The following is a 15308-nucleotide window of genomic DNA, read 5'->3' on the forward strand; positions in this document are numbered from 1 at the left end:
TCGAGGTAATTTAATGAAGATTATGTAATAGTTCAATTGTTGATTTCTTACCCATTCATTGTTAATGAACTAGTATGATAATTTACTAAAATGACATTCTACAATAAAATAAATTGATATATATGAGATATATATAATCTAATACATATTTATAATTTAAAGTTAATATATGATTTCCAAAATCTGGAACCCTGTAAAAGTTTTGTGGTTTTTTTACCAGCTGATTTGAGGTGAAACGCATAGTTTATAATTAGGTTGACCCTCCATAGTAATTAAGTTAACCAACAGTATTAGATCAATTCAGTCAATTGCTCCACATCAAAAAAGGGTATATTTCTATATTTTATAGGCTTTTAAGTGTTTTAACTAACAGCAACGAATAGGAACGACAATTTGGTTTGCTTCTTTATAACCAGAAATTGTGATGTGTTGGAATAGAATAATAGTTTTTGTCTTACATAACAAAATGCATTTAAGATATTCATTTAGCAAGATATCATTGTTGGTTCCTCTTATAAAGAAAATCTCAAGTGTTTAACTTTTGAAAAGGTCACTTGAGTATGAACAACATTAAAACAATTAGTATACTTAGGCCTATTGAAGCCAGGTTTAAAAACAACAACGAAAAAACACAGTTAACAGCTTTTCTAGTATCCATAAAAGTTTGTATCGTTGTTTTATTAGAATAAATAAATTGACAATATGGCCCACACAAGTTGTTCCTGAGCTAAATAGGAGGTAACTACAGTTCCACCTTAAAAATATGGACGTAACAGTTGCCACTGCAGGGGATGGTCTCTCTCTCCCTCTCTCCCTCCAGTGGTGACACCGTTGAGTAAAGCTGTGTCGTGTGCGTGCATATGTTTATAAAGTTGTGGAGCAATGAGAGAAGTGGAAAGAGGTCCGTGTTGCACGCTGCTTCCTTCAACCGGCGTTAATGTGTTGTAGCCGACGGCCCATTGACACGTGAAGGGTCTTTATCTCGATTTCACCACCAGCAGTAACTATAAAACTAGGTAAGCCATTTTATTTACTTTGTTTACAGTTTGTTTACTGCCATGACTTGTTTTTTTTTTCTTCTAGAATGAAGAGCAGGCATTTATAGGCCGTCACATACGTGCGAAGTCTTTTTGTCACAGAAGTTCGTGGTGAATGTTGTGGTATGTCTCATTTCTCCTGAAGTCAACGCAAAGGTCACTGCAGCTTCTGTCAGCGTGAACAGGAAAGACAGGTGACCACTGCACGCGCCCCATTGGAGCAGCAGTGTGTGGGCAAACACTTCAATCCCGGCAAATAGTTTCCATAAATACCCCATTTAGCTGCATGCCTTAAAATAGTTTGTATGTGTGTCTTGAAATAGTGTGAGACCCCAATTAAACATGGTCTAAAAAGTCCCAGCATGCATTTGCAAAAAGGACATTCATGACTTGAGAGGCCTACCATTTAAATGCTGCAAGGTTGTAATCACACACATTGGCATTTCAGGTTGTTCCTGATCCTTGAGTTAGAGGGCAAATGTTGGGCAATTCCTCTGACGACAATATGATGCAGATTATCAAAAGCGTCTTATGTTGCAGCACTGGTTCTAAACTGACTGCAGGTTTTCACATTTTAGTAATGTCTCAGCGTGGTAAACATGAACGTCTTTGTCTTTTGGATGAAGTGGTTTTACTGTAATTTCCTGTGTTTTCTGTCTGTGTAGTTGTGAGTTATTATGACGTCAAATGGGAAACATGCAGACACCCTGCGGGACCCTCTGTTCATCCAGGAGGGTGAGGAAGTGTACAGAAACCCCACAGAGTTGAAGATGAGTCAGATCGTGCTGCCATGCCACGCCAATCACTGTGGAGAGCTGAGCGTTGGACAGCTGCTGAAGTGGATGGACTCCACCGCCTGCTTGTCTGGTAGGAAAAAATGTCAGAAAACATCTCGCTTGTCCTGTTTTAAACTCTCAGGAGTTCCTCTCACATCTCCGCTTCACAGCATTTAACTGACATTGTGTCTAAGATAAGATAAGAAAAGATAATCCTTTTATTAGCAGAGGAGTAGATCAGTACTAGAGGGGCACTCGGGAGACCACAGACGACCACCAAGGCCAAGAGTCCAGTCGTCTGTGATGAGCTAATCTTCAAGTGCAACCACTATATGTGTGTGTGTGTGTGTGTGTGTAAATAAACACCATTCAATCAAGTTTGTTTCATGAAAATTGGGCTCATAGTTTCTCCTTAATCCTGCTGACAAACCAACAAACTAACTAGAGGAGCACACATCGGCAAAGGTCATATATCTTTCTTGCAATGTCAATGAAAAAGAAAACTCAACTGTGTATTGAGTACACAAGTACACTTCCACCCATTTACTTGAAAATCGGGCCAGTAGTCTTTCCGTAATCCTGCAGACAACCGAACCAAAAACATAATAATAACCGCTCTCATGGGGATCGTAAAGCCTTAAACATGCTTGTGCGTCTGCAACTCTTGATCATGCACCATTGTTGTCCAAGAATATCCCAAAATGGCCACTGAAGTATTCTAGCAGGAAGTAGTGGACATGCACAGCGCCGATTTTAATCCTCATGACTCAACATTTTTTTGCCAGAGGTTCCTGAGCCAAGATTTTAAATTCCGGTCGCCAAAAGTGGTGGCACATTTGTGTACGAGGCTTTTAGGGAGGTACATGTTAGTATTTGTACGGTACCAAAGCATTTAATGTTGTTTTGTCAAGTCATGATACCGGTTTCCGTGTTGCACTAAGTGATAACTTGCTCTGGTCTCTTGGTTTTGTTTTGACCTCATTGAGAGGTCTTCTAAAAACGGACTTACACGCAACTGTGATAGTCTTCTCTACATTCCTCAAAATGATGAAGTACTTTGTCACAGGTTGACAAATTGTTGGGAAGATTTTTTTTGGTGAAACTGCTGTTACCACGGTGAAGAACATTTGTTACAGATTACGTTTCATACTAGGAGTGGGCGATACGGACGCCATCTTCCATCACGTGAAATGTTATATTTTGGTCCATCACAATACAGCATCATTTTCAGTTTCACAGTTCAAAGATAAACTAGTCGGTCAGGAAGGTCAGTTTTTTTGGTTACTTTACCAAAAAAAGAGACCTGAGAATTGAAGGCACTTCATCACATTAATTACCAATATTTCAATATATTTCTCCGCTATTACCTTAAAACAGTCCTGCTTATTTATTTGCAACATTACCTAATTAATTAATCCAGACATATTAAATAGATTGCTACCACAGCGTAAATAATAGAAATATGTTTTAATTATGGGCCGCTGCCAAACATTTAAGTATATCTGTACAGATGCAATAGATAACACCTGGGCATGAATATATTCTGGTGCTTTAAATTAAATGTGCTGGATTACTTTGCCTAACTATAATCTCTGTCCTCCCAGCTGAGAGACATGCAGGCTGTTCCTGTATCACTGCGTCTGTGGACGACATCCATTTTGAACACACCATAGGGTAATGTATTAACCTGAATGCTGCTCCGCCGAGGTGCATCTCCAACTAAACGTGTTGTGTCACAGGAGAGAGGTCCAGATTGTGTTGATACTTTAATCACGGCTCCGTGTTGATAGTAAAGAGAAGCGTCTCTGTCTTGTCTACTCCAGGGTGGGAAAGGTCGTCAGCATCATAGCAAAAGTCAACAGAGCCTTCACGTCCAGTATGGAGGTTAGTGGACGTTTGATTTCAGCGTGGCGAGCGTTTTTTACTTCAGGATAAAACGACAAATGCATGTGGTGGTTCTTTTGTCATTTCAGGTGGGCATATTGGTGAATTGTGAAGATCTTTACACCGACAGGCAGTGGAAGGTTTGCCACGCTTTTGCGACCTTTGTCGCCCGACGAACTGAAGCGGGGAAGGTAAGGGACAACGGACCGAAGTATGCATTTTCACCAAAGCTGGTTTGACATCCCCCTATGTGCTCTGTGTACACAGGTACAGCTGAAGCAGGTGCTTCCTCGCACACAATTGGAGCAGATGGAGTACAGCCTGGCAGCAGAGCGGAGGAGGATGAGGCTCATCCATGCTGAGATCATTACAGACCTCCTGAGCAGCAGCACGGCTCAGCTGGGTACAGACTGTAGACACGGGGCTTTAAAACACGGCGGCACAGTTGCGCGCACGCACGCAGCATTTAAAAATCGGACTGATTGTAGCTCCTTGTTGTCGCGCTCTCACCAGGAGAATGCCAGGAGTACCAGGACGCCGTGCCGGCCGAGCGGACGCGGGTGGAGAGCGTGGAGCTGGTGCTGCCGCCACATGCCAACCATCAAGTCAGCACCTTTGGGGGCCAAATTATGGCCTGGATGGAGAATGTGGCTACAATTGCAGCAAGGTGTGTCCCTAGTTTTATTTTAAACGAGACTTGAACCAGCTTTAAAGGAATAGTTTGACATTTTGAATAACTTTATTGCTGAGTTAGATGAGAAGAATCAAAAGCGCCGTCGTATCTGAGTGTTGAATATGAAACTGCAGCCAGCTGTTGGTTGACTTAGCTTAGCTTGAAGACTGGAGACAGAATCAGACTCCCCTTCATTGGCCAAGTACGTGTGCACATGCAAAGAAATAGACTGTTTTGGTGCATTTACTATTATGTCCACAACAAAAAAAAAGAAAAAAATAGGCGTATATTAATATCATAAAAATACAAAAATTCCCCAAAAAATGACCGTCAATTAACAGATTATTTATTCATATTAAATGAGTGCATTAAAAACTGTAAAATGATTATCTGTAATGGCAGCAGTGGATATTTTGTGAGTGACGGCTTGAGGGGGGGGAAAGAGCAAGCCGGGTAACAAAATCCTCCGACCATCACTTCTAAAGCGCTCTAGTTAATAAATGATATCTCTTTTGTTTGACAAAGACGAGCTGTGGTTTTACAGAGAGTTCTGTACGGGGCTATTTCTTAGCCGAGCGAAGTGACTTCTTGGAGTCTTGGCTTCTCCATGAGACTCCAGGAAGTCACAGCACCCAGACCAAGAAATAGTTCCACACAAACACCCCTATAAAACCACGAATAGTCCTTTTTTACACGTAAGTATTTGTTCGGATAAAACAAATGATATAAGTAATGGTAGTTGGTGAGCTTTAGAGATGCATGTAGGTGGGTTTTGTCTCCTTTGGACTGAGCCGGGATAGTTGTTTCTCCCTATTTCCAGTATTTATGCTGCGCTAAGATACCGGGCTGTAGCTTCATATTTAACGCGAAGATATGACAATGGTATCGATCTTCTCATCGAACTCCTGATAAGAAAACAAATAAGCATATTCCTAACAAACCCTAGTTTGCTGAGGCTATCTGTAATGAGACAAACTTCTTCCCCTTTCTGATCTAGTCGCTTGTGTAATGCTCACCCGACCTTGAGGAGCATCGACATGTTCCATTTCCGTGGCCCGTCTCACATTGGTGACCGACTGGTACTGAAAGCCATTGTCAACAATAGCTTCAAGCACAGGTGAGTCGTCACATAATGAAGCGAAGGAAAGCACAAAGCTATGAAACTATCAACTCATCGAGTAAAGTGTGTTTTTACTGTACGTCTCTCTGTCTGAACCTACGCGCCTGCATACGCGGTGTGCTCCAGCATGGAGGTGGGAGTGTGTGCGGAGGCCTACCAGGGTGGAGAACCTCTGCGCCATATAAATAGTGCTTTCATGACCTTCGAGGTGCTGGACGGTGACGGGAAGCCGTGCACGCTACTGCGGATACGACCTGAGCCTGTGGTGAGTTTTCTTTGTGTCCTGTTGCTGCCTGAGAGCCCATAATGTACAGTACAGCATAGAGCAAATATCACAAAATAAGCATCTTTATGTGAGGATTTCAACATTATGTTTCCCTATGTTTTACAGGACGGGAAAAGACGTTATCAAGAAGCTGTTGCCAGAAAGAAGATTCGCCTTGATAGGTTAGTAATTTCCCTTAAAACACCAGATGTTGTTCTTATTACTGATACTGTACATGGTTTATTGCAGATATGTCTTTTTTTTTTTTTTTTTTTGTAAAAGTTGCTTAATGTGCATTTTCTTTCTCCCTGTCTCTTTTTCGGGTTTGATTCAACAGGAATCACAAAACATTAAAAACAGCAGCAAATACAGTAACAACAAACAATTATAGCGCATGATTGCAGTATTAAGGACCGGAAGTAATGCAGAAACGGTGTCATCATTGCTTCGTTTGTCCAGTGTTGTGCTACAGAGGCCTTTTATTTACAGTCGACTGCAGCAGCACATGACTTGGCAGAGCAGCGTTTCACAGCTGAGCAGACTTTGGTGCCGAGTCTGTCGAGCATAATAAGTTCATTGTTCAACTGTAAAATAACCGGCCTCCAGTATAATCTTTATTCCACCATTTGATAACCAAACGTGTTGGCTCATTGCTAGAACGGAAAGCTTCATATTATGATCAGGTCCTCTGATCTTCCTTTTGTCCCTGAATGTAAATCCTTGTGCCCTACATGTTTACAGGAAATACATTATCTCCTGCAAGCAAACGGAAGTGCCCGTCTCGGTACCCTGGGATCCAAGTAACCAGGTATTGCAGTTTCTGGCAAACGGAGTCACACATGCTTAGTGAGGCTTATTGCAACCGTATTCAAGAATGCAGACAGTCCTTTTGTTTTGTTTTTTTCTAGATGTACCTGAGCTACAATAATGTATCTGCACTGAAACTAATGGATACCAGAAACAACTGGGTATTAACGTCTGAGAAAAACAAGGTCAGTATTGTTGTACAGGATATAGCTTCTTAAATAGACACAGCTGTTGTGATTCCGCCATGCATTCTGATCTGTATTATTTTGGACAAGCTGCTCCGTCACGGTGGCTGTCCTGGAAGTTGGCCCATATTGCTTTAAGTAAATTGTGGAATAATGCAGAATAAAAAAATAAATAAACGTTGTACTTACTTCTGCTCCAACCCCTCTCCAAAAGGCATGGTCAACGCTTTAAAGAACAAGCTCTGAATATAGTCATCTACAAATATGTATAATCTCTCATGCACTCACCAGTTAATGTGGCGGTTTTTGACAGCAGTCAAACTCGATGTGTGCGCATTAGAATAACTGGAACAAATCCTATTTATAGACCTCGAGCCCACCTCCTCTTTGTGGATTTGCTCCTCTTAGGTCAGACTGTACACACTGGAGGAAAACCACGTGCTGTGTTTCAAGGTGGAGATGCACGTCAGCGTGCCGGCAGAGCAGACGTTCCACCTTCTGTCAGACCTGAGGAGGAGAGAGGAGTGGGACCGGCACTATGAGTCAGTATGAGTGCCGTCGTCTGGCGCACAACAATTTACAGTTAATGTAACAGCAGCATAGGTTTAAAAATACTTCTGTTATTCTATGTTTTTCTTATTGTCAACAAATGTCAGAAAAACATCAAAACCAAGACCCACTCATTTCTGAAGAAGATGTGCATCTTTTAGAAATGGATCACAATATAGTTATTTCCTAAAACAAGCACATTTTACTCAAACATGTGGGCGCTAGTTTCAACTGCAGAACAATATACATTTGGTGCTTTGGTGAGTATTTACGTCAGCAGGACGATGTGTGTGAGACTCAAAATAAACTACAGTGCTCGTTTTCATGGTAATGAAAGTACACGCCATCCGGTGCAACACTGGTTCATTTTTCATAATTTTCAATTAACAATTGAGGTCTTTTTTTTTTTTGTTGGATCTGTTGAAAGCAGGATAAATACAAAACGACACCTTCCTTATCCTTTTAAATTCCCCAGTTGTATCCTATTACTACAGCAACCAATCAAACCAAAAACACAAGCGTAAAGTCAGACGCAATGTTATTTCTGCATGAAATATAAACTATTTGTATGTTGGCCCATATTGAAAGCTCACATTGTAGTAGTTATGTGGAGTGAATACGGAAAAAACAATTTATTCAAGACGTTTGTCTCAAGTGATGGTTACGGCAGCATGAGATGTGAATTCTCCTTCTTTTAATGTTTGCATTTGATCACACGCTCATTACTTTGTGGCCTCTGCAGGCAGTGTGATGTGATCAACCAAGCGGATGAGGAAGACACTCTTTACCGCGTGGCGACACCGTCTGTGAGTAAAGGCGGCAAAGGCCAGGACTTTATCTTGCTGGCATCCAGGAGGAAGCCATGTGACGCCAGGTAACCTACTACATAATAAACAACCTGCTCGTGTCATTTCACATTGTGTTTCCCACTACTCTGCTGTATTTTGAACGTTTCTTGATGTCCTTTTCCCCAACTTATATTGTATTTTCTATGCAACCAGTTATTGCATCACTGCCTCTCATAAAGTCTCATGATGCGATCCTGGTTTGTCCCTCGTAGGGACCCGTATCTGATTGCTCTGCGCTCTGTCACTTTGCCCACTCACCTCCCCACTGAGGACTACACCAGGGGAGAGGTGCTGTGTGCTGGCTTCACAATCTGGGAAGAGTCCAGCACCGTCACCAAGGTTGGACCAAATGAGAAGGGCCCCGCTCGCTATGAGCACATCACTGCACCCTCACGCTGACCATTCCCATTCAAAGTAATAACAGGACCCAGTGGTTTACTGCACCACATGTGACCCGATGTGTTTTTTGTTTTCAGATCACCTACTACAACCAGGCCACACCGGGCGTCCTCCCCTACATCTCCACAGACATCGCTGGCCTATCCTCCAGCTTTTCGAGCACCTTTTCTGCCTGCAGTCACTTCCTGGAGGCCAACAAGGACAGCCTGGCTGCTCTGCCACCGTCTGCACTGTGACACAATACCGCTGCCTTACAAGAGGAGCAGTAGCATCAGTAGCATCGTCTCACTGTCGCCCCATATTACCTCTGTTGAGGTTGTGGAATGTAAGTGTCCCAGCCTGAGATTACGAACTTCTTTGCATTTGTAGTTTCTTTCAGGTCTTTAAACCTCAGTTCTGACTGTATGACTCAGCTAAAAAAAATAGTGTTTACACTTTTTTTTTTTTTAAAGAACTTGCTAATTGTTTTCAGCTAGATTAATACGTATGATGCAAAAGTGCACAGTATGTTTAAGCCTTTTTTTTATTAGAGCTAATTTATTATGGAGCACTCTCTGTGCTATATTAATATATAGATCAATTCATTATTTTGGTGTAAGTATGAAGCACAATCTCAGCAATCTGTTATCATGCTTTCCCAGTATTTTAGTCAAAGTTTAAATGTTTCAACCAGCCTCTTTTGTTAGTTTATTTTCTACCTCCTAAATAATGTTTTTAAATGATTTGATTGAGACTTTGACTAGGAGTAAGACAAGATGTACATTTAGTGTGTTATGATGCTGTTTTGAGACAATGATGTATAGTTTTAGGACAACCTTTGCACTGATTGTAATATACAGTATGTTGACATTCAATGGCCAAGTATCTCACATGTCAAGCTGTCTTGATTTTAACTGAAACAATAAACACAATCGACAAGTGGATTATGTTGTGTTGGTGTTCACCTCTCTCACCTCTGCATTCCTTAACCATTTCTTATGGAGAAAAAAAGAGAGAGAGAAACACAGCTGGCAGCTGTATCCCACTGTAACCAGTGTTGTGATAGGTGCACAGGTCCGGCGACCAGTATGATGGAGTCTAAGTGAAACAGAAAGTTTCTGACTGCGGTTTAAAGGAGTTCATTGCTCTGCTTGTTTTCCAGATTTTGTTTTTGCTCACGCTATGCTCACACTGCTTCTCGGGCGGCAAAACGGAAAAGAAAGCGTTATGAATCTGTAATGAAACATTTTGTGAAATTTCAGGTAAAACAATGAAGTACTGTCACACAAGCCGGTCACTAATCCGGTGAACTAAAACCGCTCAAAGCATCCCTGGATGAGGTTATCATGCGTGTTGGCCTGCAGCTGGACCCTCACTGCTGGTTCACACCACTCTGCAGGTCCCTGAACTGCGTCTGGTCTGATGTGTGTTATTCTCGTTAAAGGCCTCATTCAGTGAGGGAGCCGTTATCGGTGTCCACTCCCAGGCCGTACTCCTTGTCCTCTTATGTTCTAGGAATGCAGCCTCCATCTTGAACGAGCGCCTTGTGCCTCTGCCAGGGTGCTTTCTGTCTTTGGTTCTTGACATTTCAGCTCCACAGACTGAATACCAACTCCTTTTGCTCGTGGTCCCCCTGCAACCTGTTGGCTGTCATCTGGGAGGCCGCCCGGTCTGAGATCAAAACGTAACAATATTCATATCCGATCACTACGGAAGGACTCTAAAGGTTTCCTGTTATTTGTCGACATCGTCAGACCTTTTCCTCCAAATTTCTTAACAAATTTCACCCAGCTCGCTCACTCAAGTATCTGTATTGCGTCTTCCTCCTCCTCAGCACCAGTGAAATATCAACAACCAATCCCTGGATGTTTACACATATTGTTGTCATGGAGATTCTCTGTGTGACATGTGAGTGAGAGAACACATTCTGTAACAATATGCAATTTAATGTCATGCAAATCAATCACGCAACCAAGCCTCAGGATGGTGTTGAGCATCTGTTCCCACCACAATGTGTGAACAGTGACAGTTGGCACCTTTGTTAAAAAAAATTGTTATTTCTGATCAAAATGGCTCATATCATAAGTTAATGAATTTGACATTCAAGGAGTAAAGTGCACTTTCTAACGATTGCATTTGTCATCAATGGATTAGCTGATGTATACAGCACCTTATACCCCTGATGAGGAAATGATTGATTTAGCTAATTTTCTGACTAGACCCAATTTGTTGACCTCAGGATGTCGGCCTGTCTGTGAGGTAAGATCAGATGGTAATCAACAACAGTGACGTAAAAACATAAAACATTACATAATAAAGAAAAAGGATTACATCAAAACAGTTAAATATTAAAACAACGTCCACTGTCTTGTCATGTCATTGTTGTTTGGAAGGTCATGAATGAAATTACTACATTATAAGCCCTACACAGTCATGGTAGGAGGTGTACAGAGGTGTTTTTACGTAGAATAATTAATTTACAGAAAATATCATCACACCATTAAATGAACAAAGAAAATATACTTAAAGAATCCAAAAATAGTTACGTTACATCTTCGGTTGAACAATTATGGAGGTGAAACACTCTAAAAACAAGTTCAATAAGTCTTTGCATCAGTGGTATATGTCAATGTCACTAATACGTATGTAAAAAAAGAAAATATTTGTAATAGTAAAAGTATAAATAATAAAAAATAAATAGAAAAACATTTAATATCAAAACACACTATCCTTTTAGTTATTTTCTTTCTGTGAACTATAAAAATAACTTGATTCAGAGGGTCAAGGAAGTCCACTTAAAGATTCTTAATATTTATTCAAAGAATCGTGATTTAACAAATTGTATCTATTCCTCTGTGTATTCTGCTTATAAGAGAAACTACTCATATGGCAATTATTTAATCCAATTTAATCAACTCTATATGATAAATTTCATTAAAAAACGCTAAAACATTGAATTATTAGTCATAATCTATAAAATCATGACTACAGCCCTGAAGTTCATCCCTCACCGCGTGCTCCCTCTTATCCGCGCTTACGTTGTAAACAACTAACCACGTGACCCGGAAGTCAGAGACAGAAATGTTTCCTTACTACCTGCTAAAAGTTAAACCGTAGACGGAACCAGCGACTTCATCTAAATACAATTAGAATCGACAGTATGAGCCAGGAAAGTGTCCTAAAGTTACAAGTCGCGACAAGAGAAAAAATCCGAACATTTAACTCTCTGCGTGGTGAGTTTTGTGCACTTCTCCTTCGCTGAAAAAAGACGCATGTATGTTATTCTTTATGCTTAATATGTAGTCGTTTGTGAAGAAGCCATGTCATAACCAGGCTGTGTTTTCGCCGTCTGAAGCTCGAGAGCTGCAGCCCGGGGAGTTCTGGGATGTGGTGGTTGTGACCGCAGTGGATGAGAGCCAGAGAGAAGCGTACGAGCTGCAGCTCAGAGAGAAAGTGCACAGAAGGGAGCTTCCCCTCGGACTCCACTACGAGGTCTTCTCGGACCCGCCTGGATCTAAAATAGGTGAGTGAGTCATGCAGCATTGAGTCTCCAGTTTCATTTCACTGTGGAAGGGGATCAACAAAGCGCTACATTATTATTATTATTATTATTATATGTGTTACTAACACGACCTTGTGGTTTTCAAGGGAATGGGGGCTCCACTCTGTATGCACTGCAGCAGCTGGAGGACATCTATGGGAAGGCTCTGTGCAGGATGAGAGTCATCCTCATCCATGCAGGTTTGAGATCTCACCGGCTTTTTGTTGCTGTTAGTCATTTAAACGAACTACAAACACATGATTTGTTCCACTGCTTTTCATCCAAAGCATGCTGGTAGGGTTGCAACTATTTAGAAACCAAAGAATTTTATTTTACCATCATTTATAGGCCTGAATTAAGTAAACAAAATGTTTATCAAACCTCAAAAATAACAAACGATTAATTGATTACCAAAAACCGGAGACAAATTAATTAAATTCATTACTTGACTAATGATTTCAGCTCTACAGATGCAGCCATCTCACTTCAATACAAATAAGAGACTGCAGAAAAAAGATGGACTTCACATGTTTACTGCAAATGAGAACAATTGAAATCCATGAACAGCCATGAATTGTTAAAGTCAATTGTCAGATACCATATATAGTATTACACATCCATTAGAATAAGCAGCTATGCTTTGACACGTTCACACCTTTTAAACTTCATCACGTGTGAATTATTCCAAATCACAACACCACAGTCACGATTACTGAGCTAATCTATTTTCACATTAAAGAATCAAATATAATATAGAAATAATAAGCAATACTCATTGAAATGTGGCAACACAACAGAGTAAAACATGAGGTCAAACTGCTGCACACACACTGCCGTCCTCTTACAGCAGGGGATCATTATCATGCGATTAACAGATGAAAAGAAATCCCAATAAATTATCTTATACCTGAAATGTACATTCTTTCAATAATGAAAATAAATACAGTCAACACAATTGCTCAAGCACATGATGCCAAAACATGTGAGTTGTTAATACGTTCATAATTATGTTATTATAGCATCTTCCAAATGTTTGCGGCTTTAAAAGAAAGTGTCAAACAGACTTTTCCTTTCGTTGTTCCAAAGTTGAGGGGTTGATTGCCGATGCTTAGACATTTGAGATACTGCATGTATCGTGTGTGACGTTTCCCCATTTCTCCTCCTTCCAGGAGGGCTGAGTCAGCGTCTGCCCAGTGCCAGCGCCTTGGGGAAGATCTTCACCGCCGTGCCGCTGGGCGACCCTCTCTACCAGATGCTGGAGCTCAAACTGGCCTTGTATGTGGATTTCCCATCCCACATGAAGCCTGGCGTCCTGGTGACCTGTGCGGACGACATAGAGCTCTACAGTACGGGAGACGACGAGAGCGTGAGGTTTGACAAACCGGGCTTCACGGCTTTAGCCCACCCGTCCTCGCTGTCTATCGGGACGACCCACGGAGTGTTTGTGTTGGATTCAAACGAAGAGTCGACCGACTCTGAAATGGAGAACGTCTCCTGCCTGCGCTTCCTGCACAAGCCGAGCGTCGACAAGATGCGAGACAGCGGAGCGGTTCGTAAGAGGCAGAGCGGTTGTTTTTCTCTCTCCGACACGGAGTTCGTCTACACAGACAGCACCTATTATGTCGACTTTGACACTGCAAAGTCTCTTCTCAGTCTGCTGAAGGAGCTGGGGCCTTTGGACTGTGAGGTGGACGCATACGGGGACTTCCTCCAAGCGCTGGGGCCGAGAGCCACGATAGATTACACCAGCAACACCGCGAATGTCACCAAAGAGGAGAGCAGCCTGGTGGCAGTCCGCCAAAAGATCTTCCATCTTCTGAAAGGGACTCCCTTGAATGTCGTTCTCCTGAACAACTCCAAGTTTTATCACATTGGAACCACGTCGGAGTACCTCTTTCACCTCGCCGAGGATGCGGTGCTGAGGAGTGAGCTGGGTCTCCTGTCATCGGCCTTCAGCGTCGATGCGAACGAAAGCTCGGGATGCTGCGTTATGTACAGCGTCTTGGATCCCGGTTGCTCTGTGGGAGCTGGATCGGTGGTGGAGTACTCCAGACTGGGAGCAGGAGCGTCCGTCGGGCGGGGCTCCATCGTCAGCAGCTGCTGGGTCGGTGCGGGCCTCTCGGTGCCTGGAGGAGTCTTCGTGCATTCTCTGTGTGTGAATTACAAGAACCAAACCAGGTTTGTAACCGTCGTCTTTGGGATTGAGGACAACTTGAAGCGCAGCGTGGACGCCCCTGCCTACATGGAAGAGCTGAAGCTTTTTGGCTTCAGCCTGGCAGAGTGTCTGTCCCACTGGGGGCTGAAAAGGGAAGCGCTGAGGTTCTCCGGCGATGCATCCGGCTGTAGTTTGTGGAACGCTTGTTTGTTTCCCGTCTGCCCCGATCAACGAAGCTCATTCTCTCTGTCCCTGGAGATGCTGCAGGCCGCCCTGAGCGGCTCTACATTCGCCGTACCCAAAGACACGACGCTGATGTCTATGCAGCAGTCCTTAAAGTGCAAGAACCTGGAGGAGATGTTGAAGTTCAGGAAGGGACTGCATGAAGACATCACACAGAGAAAACCAGACAATCAAAGTTTATAATCCAGATTATGTGTCAGTATAAGTGTGAGATAAAGTTGAAGTTGTAACATAAAAGTTCATTCTTACATTTACAGGTTTGTTTTCTACGAATAAAGAGTACAACTGGTGTGTTTTAGGAGCATTTTACTCATTGCCTCATCCACAGCACTGCTCTACATAGACGTGTCCATTGTCTCCTAACAGTGCGAGACAAACGGGACTTCCAAACTCGTATTTCTTAAATCTGACTTTTTCACAGCAGACATTTTGGTCAGGTTGTCTATAACTATATCTATATTAACATTGCCACATTGCAGTAATTGCTGGATTGGAGTCACTGTTACTAGTTACACCTGTGATTCTTCCTTTTCTAAGTCAACATATCAGTCAAAAGTGAGAAATATATCTTTATACATATTTATTTATTTTAAGAAATATATATATATATATATATATATATATATATATAAAAAATATATATATATATATAAAAAAGAATATATATATATATAAAAAGAATATATATTATATATATTTTATATATACTGTGTATATATATATATATATATATATATTTAAAAAAAATATATAATCAATATAAATTGATACCGTACATCACAATCACACTGAAACACGCCTGCTGTCATTTAGAGGGAGATCAGTTGTTCGGGCATTCCACTCAAAG

General features: G+C 41.7%; 2 protein-coding genes across 2 annotated transcripts; both read left to right on the top strand.

The window, feature by feature from the left end:
• The first annotated feature begins 853 nt into the window (after positions 1-853).
• acot11b (acyl-CoA thioesterase 11b) lies at positions 854-9458 on the top strand. The gene is made up of 16 exons (XM_079157401.1): positions 854-1016; positions 1703-1904; positions 3418-3487; positions 3637-3697; positions 3787-3888; positions 3965-4100; positions 4211-4364; positions 5368-5487; positions 5617-5755; positions 5882-5937; positions 6497-6563; positions 6664-6747; positions 7156-7289; positions 8039-8170; positions 8357-8483; positions 8621-9458. The coding sequence occupies exons 2-16, from the start codon at positions 1715-1717 to the stop codon at positions 8777-8779; spliced, it is 1731 nt and encodes a 576-aa protein (XP_079013527.1). The 5' UTR covers positions 854-1016; positions 1703-1714; the 3' UTR covers positions 8780-9458.
• Positions 9459-11632: 2174 nt separating this feature from the next.
• Positions 11633-14759, top strand: fpgt (fucose-1-phosphate guanylyltransferase). The gene is made up of 4 exons (XM_079157436.1): positions 11633-11755; positions 11878-12045; positions 12171-12263; positions 13233-14759. The coding sequence occupies exons 1-4, from the start codon at positions 11683-11685 to the stop codon at positions 14642-14644; spliced, it is 1746 nt and encodes a 581-aa protein (XP_079013562.1). The 5' UTR covers positions 11633-11682; the 3' UTR covers positions 14645-14759.
• Positions 14760-15308: the final 549 nt, after the last annotated feature.

The sequence above is a fragment of the Pholis gunnellus genome (assembly GCF_910591455.1).
Source record: "Pholis gunnellus genome assembly, chromosome: 4".
Taxonomy (NCBI): domain Eukaryota; kingdom Metazoa; phylum Chordata; class Actinopteri; order Perciformes; family Pholidae; genus Pholis; species Pholis gunnellus.

Coding starts and splice junctions, on each gene's coding strand:
- fpgt (XM_079157436.1), top strand. CDS start 11,683: ATGAGCCAGGAAAGTGTCCTAAAGTTACAAGTCGCGACAAGAGAAAAA. Junction 12,046..12,170: donor CCCGCCTGGATCTAAAATAG/GTGAGTGAGTCA, acceptor GTGGTTTTCAAG/GGAATGGGGGCTCCACTCTG. Junction 12,264..13,232: donor AGTCATCCTCATCCATGCAG/GTTTGAGATCTC, acceptor TCCTCCTTCCAG/GAGGGCTGAGTCAGCGTCTG.
- acot11b (XM_079157401.1), top strand. CDS start 1,715: ATGACGTCAAATGGGAAACATGCAGACACCCTGCGGGACCCTCTGTTC. Junction 1,905..3,417: donor CTCCACCGCCTGCTTGTCTG/GTAGGAAAAAAT, acceptor CTGTCCTCCCAG/CTGAGAGACATGCAGGCTGT. Junction 5,938..6,496: donor AAGAAGATTCGCCTTGATAG/GTTAGTAATTTC, acceptor ACATGTTTACAG/GAAATACATTATCTCCTGCA.